Below are 14,803 nucleotides of genomic sequence, written 5' to 3' on the forward strand. Positions count from 1 at the left end.
CCAGTGACTGTCCTAAAATCATGCTGTCCTTTCAAGGAGTGGGCCAGGTTACTCTTGTTTCTCCAAGGTGTGGAAAGTTTAACTGACAGCAGCATAAGGCCCATCAACTCAGATCGCCTGATCCTCACCACAATCACACTTGATTTTTCCATCCCTGATCTCTGCTTTGCAAGCTCTATTTGAAAGTATATGCTTTTTTTTTCTGGCCACACACATTCTGGGTAAATGAACTGTAGGTCTGATATTAAGAAATAGAAACTTTTTCTATCTGGGTCTTTTCACTATTCAGTTTACTAAGAAGAAGGACTAAATTCCATTTCACTGTCAACTCATCATGCGTTTGCTGAGAATACAGACATTCACTTTTTATCTATGTTCCCATTACCATTCCTAAGAAATGAACAATTCCACAATGTCCTCTGACATACAGTCCCCTAATAAAACTCTTGTGTTTCCCCCGTTGATCTGTTACATGTTATTTTTATGTCATGCAGTCTCTTTTGAATGACAACAATTGTACCACACTTTTGGTTTCATGATACTGACTCAGTGTGTGTACAGTGCTGAGGACTAAACCCAAAGTCACATGCTTGTTAGACAAGGGCTCTGCAGCTGACAGCACATCTCATCTGACACTGATGTGTTTGAAGACACCAAGCCACCTGTATTGTACAATGTCTACAGACTGGTACACATTTGTTAGTTATGCCCTCTTGGTTAGATTTGGATCAAGGATTTTTGACATGAATTCTGAGGAGTTGCTATGTACATTGCACTCTGAGAAAGGCATGCAGTGGTGGACAGTCTTCCTTTTGATGGAAACTTGGCTGCTTAACTAAGGTATCAAACACTGTGTCTCCATTGTATATGCATTTTCATTTTACTTGCTGTGATTAACAAGCATGTGAGTTAGTTTGAGACAATGTGAATGCCCTGTTCTCAAAAAGCCTTCATTAATCCTTTGGTTAGTCACAACTTCTAAATGCTTTTAGGCACAAGAAATGAATCTGAAATTTCTATCTTGCTCTCCTTATATAATTCAGACATATCTGTAGTATGTAGGAAATAGAATGTCCTGTCACCAACTGTTGTTAAGACAACAGATGGTAAGAACTAGACACATCCTAAGCGGCTGTATTGTGTATGATTCAGTCTAGGTCAGGTGATAGGAATAGGAATGCCTTACCTGAATCAGGATCTGAAACATCCGGTTTGGTTGTGGTTTCATTTTTCTTTGGAAAAGGAGGCAGGTTTTTTGAAAGGTTCTTCAGATAATTATACTTAAAGGAAAACCCACAAGACATACTTCAGATACACACTTATTTTATGTAACTGTCACAAATATGTTAGTTAAGTTGACAGGCACTGCTGACAAGGTCCTGAAGATGAAGTTGAGAACTAAAATTCTGTAAGAGACTAGTTTAATTCTCATCTTTGTTAACTAGTCATGGCTTTTGGAATTTCCTCTGGTTAATAACAATATCCTGGAGTTTTGAGAACTCTGGGGTATAGTGGACACATGGAAGTGTTCACTTTGCTTTGAGGCTTTAGGGAGGGGCAATGAGGGGCCATGAGGGTCTGTGAGGGTCTGAGAGGCAGTGAGGGGTCATGACAGGCTGTGAGGAGCAGTGAGGGGCAGTGAGAGGCCGTGAGGGGAGGCAAAATGCCATGAGGGGCAGTGAGGGACAGTGAGAGACTGTGAGGGGCCATGAGAGGCCATGAGTGGCAGTGAGAGACTGTGAGGGGCCATGAGGGGCAGTGAGAGACTGTGAGGGGCCATGAGGGGCAGTGAGAGACTGTGAGGGGCCATGAGGGGCAGTGAGAGACTGTGAGGGGCCATGACAGGCTGTGAGGAGCAGTGATGGGCAGTGAGAGGCCGTGAGGGGCCATGAGGGGCAGTGAGAGACTGTGAGGGGCCATGAGGGGCAGTGAGAGACTGTGAGGGGCCATGACAGGCTGTGAGGAGCAGTGATGGGCAGTGAGAGGCCGTGAGGGGCCATGAGGGGCAGTGAGAGACTGTGAGGGGCCATGAGAGGCAGTGAGAGACTGAGAGGGGCCATGAGGGGCAGTGAGAGACTGTGAGGGGCCATGAGAGGCAGTGAGAGACTGAGAGGGGCCATGAGGGGCAGTGAGAGACTGTGAGGGGCCATGAGAGGCAGTGAGGGGCAGTGAGAGACTGTGAGGGGCCATGAGAGGCAGTGAGGGGCAGTGAGAGACTGTGAGGGGCCATGAGAGGCAGTGAGGGGCAGTGAGGGGCAGTGAGAGACTGTGAGGGGCCATGAGGGGCAGTAAGGACCTTTGAGGGCCTATGAGTGGCTGTGAGAGGCAGTAAGAGGCAGTGGGGAGCTGTGTGGGGCAGTGAAGGGCAGTGAGCTGCAGGCTAGTGTTTGTCTTATGGTCTTAAGAGTGGGCTTTTGTCGAAGAGAATGTTCAGTGTCTTTGGGCTTCTAAGAACTCACAGTAACTTAATGGTATTTTAACAGTTGGTGGCTGAGGGAGCTCTAATGAAATAGAACTATAATTAGAGTTTGTTAACAGTTGGTTAACCAGCAACAGAGAGGACTTGATCCAAAGAAGAGCTCAGCATGCAAGAGACAGAATGACAAATGGTCCCATGCAAGGAGGGAAAGGAGGGAAAGTGACACACGCATGAAGAGCTTCCCTATCATGTGCTATGTGAACACATATTTGAAGCACGAGAATTATTCAGTTAGATTGTTGCAATAGGCAAATAAACAGCATCAGGAAAGAGAATTCACAGATTAACATGCAGTGCATCATTTTATAAAGATTAAATTATTATGAATTACTTTCAATTACCTGTGTCTTAAATAGTGGGCTCAATTCAGAGTTAAAATAAGGTGTTACTTCTTTGTTCCTAATTTGGATCAGGTATCTCTGTGTTTTCTCAATAATTTCCCTGGTTCATATTTCCACAATGATATGCAAAAGAAGACACACAAAACCCAATGAAAAATTATTTCCTTGCGCTTTAGCCACAAACCCCACTGGAAACCACTGCAATCACTGACAGTAAAACTGACAAGGGAAGGCTCACTGGCCTTTTTTTCTCTTTGAGATAGGATCTCACTATTTAGTCTTGGCTGGCCTGGAATTGGCTTTGTACACACACACACACACACACACACACACACACACACACACACACACACACACACGTGGCCTTGAACACACAGAGACCCACCTGCCTCTGCCTTCCTAGTACTGGGATTAAAGGTGTGCTCCACCCAAATTCTTTTATTTGGGAGTGGTGTGTTCACTTTCTACTTCTACAGCCACATTTTTTTTTCTTCTTTGTAAATCAGATTCTTGTATGAGATAGAGACTAATGATGCCAGTTGATCTCAAATGTCTAAAGCCAAAGTGCCCTTCTGGTGGCTGAGGGCTGAGGTTTGTTTTTGTTTTTGTTTTTGTTTCTTGAGGTTGTGAAGTTCTCTGGGGTATAAGTGTCTACCACATGCTTCCATTATTGCAGTAGCAGGAACAGCTACACAATACAAAGAACAAAGTCTAAGAGCTTGTTAGGGAGTAAAGTGGCAATGTGACACTGCTGTGGGTTGGCTGTTCCAAATCAGAATGCTTTTCCTGGGGATTTGATACTCTGGGGAGGCCAAGGAGCTCCAAACTGGGTTATCAGGTAAACACTGTTATCTCCATTTTATAGCAAAAACCTCAAGGTGTAGAGAGACTAGATACCTATTCTACACCATAATTAATACAGGGTGGAGCCGAATGACAAGCTGGACTTTACATCTTTAAGCTCATGATCTTGACAGCTGTACCTTCTAAGCAATGTTCAGTCATCCAGGCTGATTATCTTCATATTTTATAGATAAGAAAACTGAACCCCTGAAGTGAAACAGCCGGTAGCATAATGGAGTCCACAAGTGTAGGTGGAGTTGTTTTTGTCTGGATCTCAACCACCTCTGCTCTGTCAGCTGCTTCCCAAATGACCACTAAGAGAATTATTATTAATTATAAATGCTTGGCCCACAGCTCAGGCTTATTGGTAACTAGCTCTTACAACTTAAATTTTCTCTACTTTTGTGAATACAAATGGACTGGCTATTGTAAATGTAATTCTTACTTAATAATTGCTTTTGTTGTATATAATTTTACTGCGTTAAAGTTAAAATTTTCTTTTTAAGTTAGACAAAAAGGGGGAAATGCTGTGGAACAATCTTTGTACAAAGTAAGTATACATTGTTCTCAATTTTAATAAAAAGCTAATTGGCTGATAGCTAGGCAGGATTTGGAGGGTAGAGAGAATGCTGTGAAGAAGAAGAGTTGCCAGTCAGACGAAAAGGAAGCAGGTCATGCAGGAGAGGTAAAAGCCATGAGCCTCAGGGCAGCACATAGATGAATAGAAATGGGTTAATTTAAGTTGTAAGAGCTGGATTAGTAATAACCCTGAGCTATTGGTCAAGCATTTATAATTAATGATAATTCTCTGAGTGGTTATTTAGGAAGCATCTGACAAAACAGAGCTGATTGTGGAACAGAGCAGATCACAGTCCCAATGGAAAACTCCATCTACAAACAAGACATACTTTAGCTGTCCCTAGACATGCTGACTCGGAGACCAGGAACATATACAGACTGTGTACCCAGAAGAATTGTGAAGTCCAATAGGTAAGCCATCTTATTTAAAGAAACTTTAATTAGCCATTAAAATACCTTCTCTCTCCACCTCATGGAACTTCCCCCATCAAGCAGGGCAGTCTGGAGGTTGTTCACAGCACTCTTACAATTGTTCTCACTAAGGAAGTAATGATCCTGGTAATTGAGAGGTCTACATTCCTTTGTTCCAGTCTCAGTGTTGATTCTTCTATAAGACTTGCTATTTCCATGTCCCTAACATGTTGGTTTCCTTATCCTCGGCCCACATTTCTTGTTCTCACTTTTTTCTTTTCATGCCACACATTTAGTTATGTGTCTCACCTTCCCTAGCTTCAATTAACCCCTTACATATTAAAGTCTTGAGTTGTGAATATTTCAATTGTTAAACAAATGGGTAGCACATGAATAAGCCGAGAATTTAAAAGGTGTTGCAAGAGTACGTCCATAGACCCTCAACAATTATATACGTGTGCCCAGGGCCTGCATAAGAATGGACCTGACAGGGAAGAAGGAGGGACTCAGGGGGTCCTATGCCTTGCTCATTCGACTCAGGAAAAGGGGAGATGGTGCCTTCACTTGTGTACCTACTAATGACCCCACCAGGCTCTAGGGGGATAGCCTCAATCCAATAGTCACATACACAGATCCTCTTCTTTCCTCAAACAAGTCTGGATTGGTTACAGGGATCTCAGCCAGGGACCTAAGATGTGTAGGAATAAAGGGTTTTCTTCCTCTACAGACAATATACATCCTCCAGTTCAACCTTGTAAGTGAGGAAATAAGACTTATTATTCCATTTCCCAATACATTCCAAATTGTAACCCCAGCACCTTAATGAAAGTGATGTTTCTAAAAGGAGCAGCTCAGTTGATGTAGTAGAATATTAGTTGAAGATGTATTACATTTGTTTGTGCTGTGGAATATTTGTTTAATGATGCAAAGATACTTTGCATTCTTTTATGTTACATTTGTTTAATTCAGTGAAGCTGTGTTACTTGGCCTGTCTAAAACACCTGATTGGTCAAATAATGAGCTGAACAGCCAATAGCTAGGCAGGAGAGAAGAACAGGCTGGGCTGCCAGGCAGAGAGAATAAATAGGAGAGAGAGAGAGACAACAAAGAGGGGAATGAGAAAAGCAAAGAAGGATGCTAGAGGCCAGCCACCTTGCTACACAGCCAGACACAGAGTAAGAAGAAAAGAAAAGATAGACAGAAACAAAAAAGGTAAAAGCCCAGTGGCAAAAAGTAGACAGGATAATTTAAGTTGAGAAAAGCTGGCTAGATATAAGCCAAGATAAGGCTGGGCATTCATAAGTAAGAAAAAGTCTCTGTATGATTTATTTGGGAACTGGGTGGTGGACCCCTAAAGAGTGAAGAGTGAAAAACAACCAACAACACTCACGCATGCAAATTACCACCCCATCACAGATATATAAACATATTTGGCTTTCTTTGTGGATAAAAAGCTGGAGTTGAAATCTTAAGCTCAGACTGAAGGGAAAACAAACATCATGATGCTCAGGACACACTCCTGAAGCAAACAGCATGAATCCTGAGTACATGACTGATGCCCAAAATGTTTATGAGTATATTAGAATCACCAGCAGCATGAAGAGTGACCGGAGAATTCTATTGCGTGGGATGGGATCATCTACATCTACCTGATGACCTAAGAGCTTGCCTCAAGTGCCACCTTGCCTTGTTCAAGTGTCAAGCAGCAGCTGGGAGACTGTAGGCCCTTGTAGCCTACTGAATTCTAAGGTCCCACAACTGGTTTTTTCACAAGCTTATGTCTAGACTGGGGCAGAATTACCTCTGTTTCTCAAGCTTTTCTTTCCAGCTCTTCGCTGATGACGTAGTCCTATGTGAAAAGAAGAAAAATGTGGTAAAATAGGTGGTGCTCTCAAACGACAGAGTAACATCATCACTGTACAATGGGAGAAAGGCTTCAGTGATTCCCATACCTCTCCATTCCCTATGTGTGCACAAACTAGGACATACATCCAGTGTACTTTACCTCCATTTCTTTTCAAAGAACTCTTTAGCGAATGAGTCTGGTGAATATTTTGGTGTCAAATCCATAGATTGCTTGAACAAATCGGTTAGGTGGGCTGCAACTTTAAAAATAAACACATTTAATGTCAGTATTGACTTCTTTATAACATTTCTTCATTACACAATTACTTATCCGAAATTTATTGATTGTTTTGGAGGATTTCTGCACCCAAGCTTAACAACCAGACTACTTTCCATGGCATGTCCTGTTGCCAGCATCTTTATGATTCAAACATAAAGACTTTGCCCTACATCATCACCAGAGAAGCTGTATGGAAAGGAACAGAATTTTCTAATATTAAAACACATTGGCCATTACACTGAAGTTGTTTTTCTAAACATGTACCTATTATCCAATTCCAAAATCTGAATAGCATACATTTTTCAAATTTGGGTGATGTTGCTTCGATACAGACTCAGTGAGATGTCACCTTGTCAGAGGAAGAGCAGGAAGATAGGACTTAGAAAACACTGATTTAGACAAGGGTGAGTAAGTTTTCTTCTTGTGAGATTTCTGTGTCCTTAATACGTGTTGTAAATCTTTAAGAAAGTAAGACAATGTAAAATATTATCCATACTTGTTTTATTGTAAAACTCATGCTTTTGGAGGAGCTACCTTAGAGAACATCTTAGGAAATACAATGGGGGATGCTGACTTTGTCTCACCATTGGTAACCATCAAGGTCAGTTTTATATATGCTGTTTCCCTCCGGCAGCAATTTGAGAAATAGTTTGTTTAACTGTTACTGTTGGGTGGCCTATAGGTTTTCCTCCATCACACATGCCTGCTTTCTTCAACCAAAAGTTACAAGCTCAAATAGCGCAGGGTAAGCTTGTAAGATCAAATATAGGATAAATGAAATTTGAATTTTAGTTAAACACATTTTTCTAAACGGTAAGTATGTAGCATGCTATATTTGGGATACGCTTACAACACAGATTATTATTTATCCAAAATTCAGTTTTAACAAGGCCTTTTGTACTTATGTTCACTGGAAGCTCTATTGCAGGGTACGACTCGTAAAAGAGTGATGACCGAGCTTACGGGCAGAGGATACTAGAGACTGTAATGGCCTCTTCCAGAGTGGCCATCTGAAGGGGTTGCTGCCCATCACTTTCAATTAAGTGTCCCTGTTATAATAGTGAAGTCCAAGGCAGCCAACTTATGGCCTCTGCCATATAGCTGAAAGCAAAACCCCAGTCAAATTTCTAGTGCTGTTGCTGGGATATGGCCAAGCTTGTTGGGGCAGGGAGGAGCTTCTTTGAGAATAACTGTTCGTGTTATACGTATAGCCTAGAGGAGTCCAAGGTGTCGGCAATGCCTGTGCACTTGCTTGGAAGCTATGTGCATGTGTGTGGGGGGGGCATTTGTCAGCTGGCTCCTTGCTATTAGCTATTTTCTATGGAGCAGAGGTAAAAAAAGGAGGTGTTTTTTTATTTGACAAAGGTAAGTTGAAGGTGAATTAATGAGGGAATCATTATTTTCAGGGCAGAATGAAAACATAAACTGTAACAAAAATATCATGGCCAGTATAGGAGCAGAGGTGATCACATGAGGATTTGCTGTGGTATACAGAATGACAAGTATATTTAAAAAGTCCTTCTGAAACCTGTAGATATATTACAGAAAAATATTAAATTCCAGTTACCTTCAGTAACATGACTTTTTGTAGTTTCCTCCATTTTAGGGAAAGACTGAAATGAAGATTAGAATTACTTGATGTTAATTATATTACACATGGAAATACTTTGTCTAGAAGCATTCTTTTTGTGCTCAACTTGTTATGGAAAAATCTATGAAGTAAATTTGTTTTTTTTAAATATCAATATATGATTTATTTGCATATTTCATTGCTCCATTATTTATTGAATTTCTAAGAATAGAAATCATTTGACACTATAGAAATTACTTTTTTCACATTCATTAAGTTATTTAATATTTCAATAAACATCAATTTCTTAAAGTAAAATTGATACTATATATTCATAGTAAGGTAATAATAACATATATAATTTTAAGCATCTTTTATCTGAGGATCTTCTGGATTATCTGTGAGCAAAGGAAGAGCTAAAGGAAGATATATTTGGAAAAGTCAACAAATCCATAATCCATTTAGCACAGAAATAAGCCATGATGAGGATGAAGCTAGTGCTCCAGAGCCTTGGCAGGCATCTCACATGGCTATTCCACGTGCATTTAGCCTGGAAGCCCAGGACAGTGAGACAGTAGCAAGAACACTGCTCTGGAGGACATTCTCTCACCATAACCAGTTTGAGGAGATCTGCGGCATTGCCTCTTTCTTCCTCAGTTCTGGAATCCTTGACTGTCATTTCTTGTAACTCATCTTCTTTCTTTAGAATATGGTTTATATAATCCTAGATCAGGACAGTCAAACAAATGGGTAAAAATCAAGAACTAGGCAGAGAAAGAGATCACCACAGTCAATGTCAACTTGGAACATCACAAAAGAACTAAGGAGGTAAGTTCACAGTCTCCCCTAACAGTTAACAGGTCAATCACCGGGAAAATGTTTTCTCAGTAGGTTAGTAGTGATAAGCAAAGTCCTTCTCTGCCCACAAGTAAAGCTTTAAAGCCACATGAGAGAACTACATGGGGACCATGGAGGGCCCTGCTTCTAACACTGTGCTTCAGCATCATTCTCACTGAAATGAAGAAACTCAGATAGATGCTTACTAGGTCTCTCAGTATTTGTCTCTATGATTCTGTCTATGGATATAAGTTACTTAGTCTATGCCTTTGCTTCTAGAGAAAATATATTTCCTCCCCATGGGTATTTGATCAACATCTATCAATACTGATCCTCCTCTCAATGCCAGGTTGTGAGCATATAACCATAAAAAAGCATATAATGTCCATGCTGAGGGAAATTAAACTTATAGATATGATCACATAACAAGTGATATATTTATAAAATCTTAGACCATTTCAAAGCAGTAACTGTTTTCATTTGTATCTGATTAACATGTGGTTCTACATTTTCTCCAGAGGGCATTAGTTTTTCATGTAGTATGAAAGAAGACTATATAGAAATTGTACATATAAGGTTTATTTTTTTAACTATAGCAATACTTTTTGGGCCTCTTAATGATTCCTACGACTTAATACAGGAATCATTAAGAATCCTCTACCTTTTAATCTTCTATTCTGGGCAACCAATATTCAAGTGTTATTCGAAATATTGGTAAAACTAGATGATTTCAGGCTCTTTTTAAAATGGATAGGAATGATTTGCTTTATTCCCAATCCTTGGTGTGTGTGTTGGGGGGGGGGGATCATGTCCCTCGGATTCTGTTACCTTAAGGGAAATCTGCAGCCTTAGTTTCACTTCACTCTTGATGACCTCATGCTGGATGAACTGACGCATCTGTAGCACCCTGGGGCCTTTGAGTATAGGAGCTGGTGCATTTGTCAGCTGCTTAGACCCGATACAGAGGCCTTTCCAAATCTGAGTGCCAAATGGAGGTCCTGGAGTCTTTTTCTGTCAACAGAAAAGTTTTGCTCAACAGAGCAAAGTGCAAGAAGTCAGAATAGTGTAGTGATGGATTTTTTTTTAACTGAGTACTCTTACATGGATACTAGATCAGGAGTGGTTATGGGATTCCTGAACCAGTGGAGATCTGACTTTCAGGGATCCAGACAGACCAAGTTTGGTCACGTGGTGGTCTGAAAGAAAATGCCCCCCAAAGGTAGTGACACTCTTAGGATGAATGGCCTTGTTGGAGGAAGTGTGTCATGATGGGGGCAGGCTTTGAGGTCTCTTTTTCTCAGGCTCCCTCAGTGTGACAGTCATTTGACTTCCTGTTGCCTGCAGGGTATAGCACTCTCAGCTCCAGCACCATTTATTAGTGCATGCTGCCATGCTCCGTTTCTTTATCATAACGGACTGAACCTCTGAACCGTTAGGCGAGCCACCCTCAATTAAATGTTTTCTTTATAAGAGTTGCTGTGGTCATGCTGTCTCTTCATAGCAATGGTAAATGCTAAGACTGTCACCCACACACAAATACAAATGACAAAAGTAATGGTAAATTAGCAAAGAGACTCATCATTCAATGTGGCTACACTGAGAATCACTGGGACTAGCGTCCTAAGTCCCATTTTCAAGGAGCTACCATGAGCTTGGAAGTGATGTAAGGGAGAAACAAAAGGCGAGCAAGGAATATGTATGAATCCTCAGAAAGTCTTGATCCAAGTGTGAACTGATTGATCATCACCTCAGGACCAGAGCTTTCTAGACAATTAGAAGGTTGCTGCTGCCAGAGGTAGGCTGGGATGGGGTGAGAGAGCAGTTTACTCTCTTCATAAGATGTTCGTACTCTTGAGTTATTCCTGGGATCCAAGATGACTTTAGGAGACAATGGCTAAGAACAAAGGACAAGTCAGAAAGTCAGGTATTAATTCTTTTGGGATTTGTACAGTGCCCAGAGACTTCTAGAGATGCCGTTGCTGGGATAAAACAAACAAGTCACTTGGTGTGGTGGCATAAACCTTTAATGCCATCATCCCAGAGGTAGAAACAGATGGATCTCTATGAGTTCAAGGCCAGCTTGGCCTACATAGTCAGAATTTATTTCCAAAAACTTCCTAAACTAAGTAGGCAAGCAAACAAAAACTTCATCCAAAAGCAACCTGGGGAGGAGAGAGTTGATTTGCCCTAAACTTTCAGGTCATAGTTTATCATTGAAGGAAATCAGGGCGGGAACTCAAGGCAGGAACCTGACGAATGCTGCTTGCTGGCTCACCCTCTGCCTCACTTATTCCCAGGCTCATGCTGCCAGCTTTCTTATATAGTCTAGGACCACCTGCCTAGGGTTGGTGCCACCTAGAGGACACTGAGACCTCCTGTATCTATTAATAGTCAAGCCAGTCTCCAGATATGTCAACAGGCTCAGCTGATCTAGGTAATTCCATGATCCAGGCTTTCTTCTAATGACTCTAGACTATGTCCATTTGACAATTAAAGTTAACTATGACAAGGCAGTTGTAAAACCTGGTGACTGACAGTTTGTTTATTATGGGGTCTCTGCAAATCTCAGATAGATGTATCTTACTCACTCTTTGGATGCCTCTAGCCTTGAAGGGGAGGACTGCTGGTTTTAGATGAATGATCTTCAAATGATTACCATGTCTTTATGAAGAGTTGAGCAGCAACATTATCCAAGTTTACAAGGAGACAGGTGCAAAATGGAGGCAGAGATGCCAAACTACCTAGCTTTTAGTTGCCCAGTGAACATCTGAAGGACCAAGTAAGGAGCCAGTCCTTTCAGCAGAAGTTGAAGATATTACAGTACCACCTGCGAGGGACAAAATGGTTCTGGAAAAATCCTCATCCTCATGGATTTGAGCAAAATTGCATCTTTACGTGTGTTGCTAACAATCTCAAATGGTGCCCTGCTGGGTATCCTTTCAGGAAGGCTGTGTGATTCTGCACATGGTAATTCAACAACAGTCTAATTCATGTCACATGGATGATGCTTTGTTTAGCATGCTACAGTCACCTAAGACATCTGGAGTTAACAATCTATAACTTCTTGGTTCTGTGTGAATTTATATAGGAAGATTCTGAGAGCTAAATCATTTCATGGGTCTGGGCTAACTTTCAGTTCACTCTGGATGAAACTCACCTCCAAAATCCTCTAGTGGTTTCTTGGGAAGGAATGTGTGCCTAAGAATGAGTTAAAAATCTCTGTCACCCTAGCAATTGGACTTCAGGACTGATATAGTTTGCTGCCTTGGTACTTTGTTTTAAAAAAGAGTGGCCAGTGACAACCACCCAGTGGCTTTTAGTTTGCAGTATAAGAGTTTCAGCTGAAGAGAATAATCTTCATTAACACAGAATGGGGTACATTTATCTTATCATCCTGTAGTACCTTAAGCTTTCTGACAGTTTCAACTTTAACAGAATTTTGTGGTCCATTATACCTGTTCCAAGAATCAGGACAAGACATCATGGCTACTTTCAACTTATCAATTTGACTAGAGTCACCAAATTAAAACAAAGAAGTAGATGGTCTTTGCTCATCACCTCTGCTCTTACTATAGCAGAATTTACTGTAGGAGGCTGAAAGTAAAAACTCAAATACATTACCCTCCTCACTTAACAGCAATATGCTCTGTGTTCACATTTTAGTGTCTTCATAACTGAACAACATACGATGTTCCAGGCATGTTGCATAGAGCGGTTGTGAAAAAATAACAATTTTACAAGATGCAGGATTTAGGGATGCTTCAGCAAAATATTATTTCATTTTTTTTTAAAAAAATATTAGGATGGATTTTTGCTTATCTGGCAGGATCATAACCACAGTATTTATTGCTAACATTGAAGTTGCAAAATTAATGCAAAATTCTTTATTCTCTGTATCCTTTTTTGCTCAATTTGTGCATTTTTAATACATGAATAAAAAACAGGGAGAGTGAAAATCTCCTAATTTTGTTTCAAAATTAACAGCTAAGAAATGACAGGAAAAGTGGTATAGTATCAGGAAGTTCATAATAGGTGAAATGTAACATGTTATTCAAGAGGGATGTTTTAATATTACAGGAATGTGCCCAGGCTTACAATGCAGAATGAAAAATAAAACCAAAATTAGTTAGCCAGGCATAGTCCTCCAAAAGTTTATTGCTACATCTACAGATGATTAAAATATCTAAATCTAAACCTTTTGAGCTTATTTATTATATCGCAGAAGGATGAAAATATATAAAACTACAAAAGAAGACCTGAGTCTGAATGGAAATGTAAATATAGTGACTTTACAGTAGGAAACGTATACCTCAACTGAAGGAAATGTTTCCCATGACCTTGACTGGAGATTCCGGGGAACTATGGTGTTTAACTCCTTCTTCATTAGCCATGGTGATGCTTCATGAAAAGGGCGAAGGACTGTGATGCTCAAGGCACCTGGATTAAAGAGAATTACCAGAGGTCATTTCTCTACCAAAACAATTCTGACAAATTCAACAGGCATTGACCAAGTTCAACAAATACTTCTAAACTGCCTTTTACTCAAAAACCTTAGTCAGGTACAATGTTTATGCTTTAGGGTGTTTGATGGGGGAAGTGCTTCTGTGTATGTGTTTGTCTTACTGGATGATAAATAAAGTACAGTTTGGCCAATGAGGCAGCAAGTTAGGCAGGACTAGGAGTCAAGGAGGATTCTGGGAAGTGTAGTAAAGAAGTGGTGATCCAGGTAGGAAGTGACATAGCAGGGAGACTCATATATAAATAAGGGCAAGAAGGAAGTGGGCCCCTTCTCTCTTCCTCCAGAGTCACCATGTGAGCCCAGAAAGACAGGAGGCTTGCCACTGGCGTCCAATAAGTCTTATAAAATATATAGATTTATGATAATTAAGACTGAGCTAGCAGATGAGAAATCCTAGTCATTGGCCAAGCAGGATTTGTACCTAATATAAGTTGTAGGGAAACATCATAACTACGCCTCCTCAGGACGTGTCAGACCATGCCCGTTAGGGTGTGGTCAAGGTGATTTCAGGGTTACGTGGGAGAGGTTTAAAGGGATAGACAAAGCACGTGGTCACTCTCTTGCCTTGCTGCTTTTGGTATGCTCTGGCTTGCTGTTGGCTGGCATTTATCTACTAAAAGTTATCTTAACCTTAAAGATTTTGAATCAGTTATTCTCCTTGATAATAAATCTCTGTGTATTATTTTGGCCACCCACGTGGTGGGCAGAACTCAAGCTGGTGGTGGAAAGATTTATCGTAATGGAGTTAATCTCTAAGATGAGACCACGAGTCAACACCTGAAAAATGGACTCTAATCAACCAAAAGCATTCACCGGTGCCTTTCTGTCCCTCAACAATCATATTTGGGTCAGGTCTGCCAACAAGCTGCCTTGACTGGCAATACTCTGGAGTGAACCTTCCCTAACAGCCAGGTTGACCAGTGATGTTCACCCATTACTAAGACTTCTTTGACTTCCTCTTGCTCAAACAATAAAGTTGTGTCTTCTTTGTTCACCCCTGCCTCAACTTGAACCACATCTTCCTCCCGTGCTTCAGCTAGGTTTGGTCTTCTCCTACAGTATAATTCTTTGTGTTTTCTTCTCCAAGAAATCACCTCCC

The 14,803-nt window shown here is 40.8% G+C and overlaps 1 protein-coding gene across 1 annotated transcript in view; it reads right to left on the reverse strand.

Moving 5' to 3' along the window:
- Nucleotides 1-14,803, reverse strand: part of Spag17 (sperm associated antigen 17) — a 213,136-nt gene that overhangs the window by 16,926 nt on the left and 181,407 nt on the right. Inside the window, exons 35-42 of the mRNA XM_035451312.1 lie at nucleotides 13,495-13,622; nucleotides 10,014-10,196; nucleotides 8,959-9,072; nucleotides 8,346-8,391; nucleotides 6,659-6,758; nucleotides 6,455-6,502; nucleotides 2,821-2,920; nucleotides 1,187-1,280 (exon numbers count right to left, since the gene is read on the reverse strand). Of these exons, the coding sequence (XP_035307203.1) occupies nucleotides 1,187-1,280; nucleotides 2,821-2,920; nucleotides 6,455-6,502; nucleotides 6,659-6,758; nucleotides 8,346-8,391; nucleotides 8,959-9,072; nucleotides 10,014-10,196; nucleotides 13,495-13,622 (813 nt within the window). The remainder of the gene's footprint in view (nucleotides 1-1,186; nucleotides 1,281-2,820; nucleotides 2,921-6,454; nucleotides 6,503-6,658; nucleotides 6,759-8,345; nucleotides 8,392-8,958; nucleotides 9,073-10,013; nucleotides 10,197-13,494; nucleotides 13,623-14,803) is intronic.

The sequence above is a fragment of the Cricetulus griseus genome, assembly GCF_003668045.3.
Source record: "Cricetulus griseus strain 17A/GY chromosome 1 unlocalized genomic scaffold, alternate assembly CriGri-PICRH-1.0 chr1_0, whole genome shotgun sequence".
NCBI lineage: Eukaryota > Metazoa > Chordata > Mammalia > Rodentia > Cricetidae > Cricetulus > Cricetulus griseus.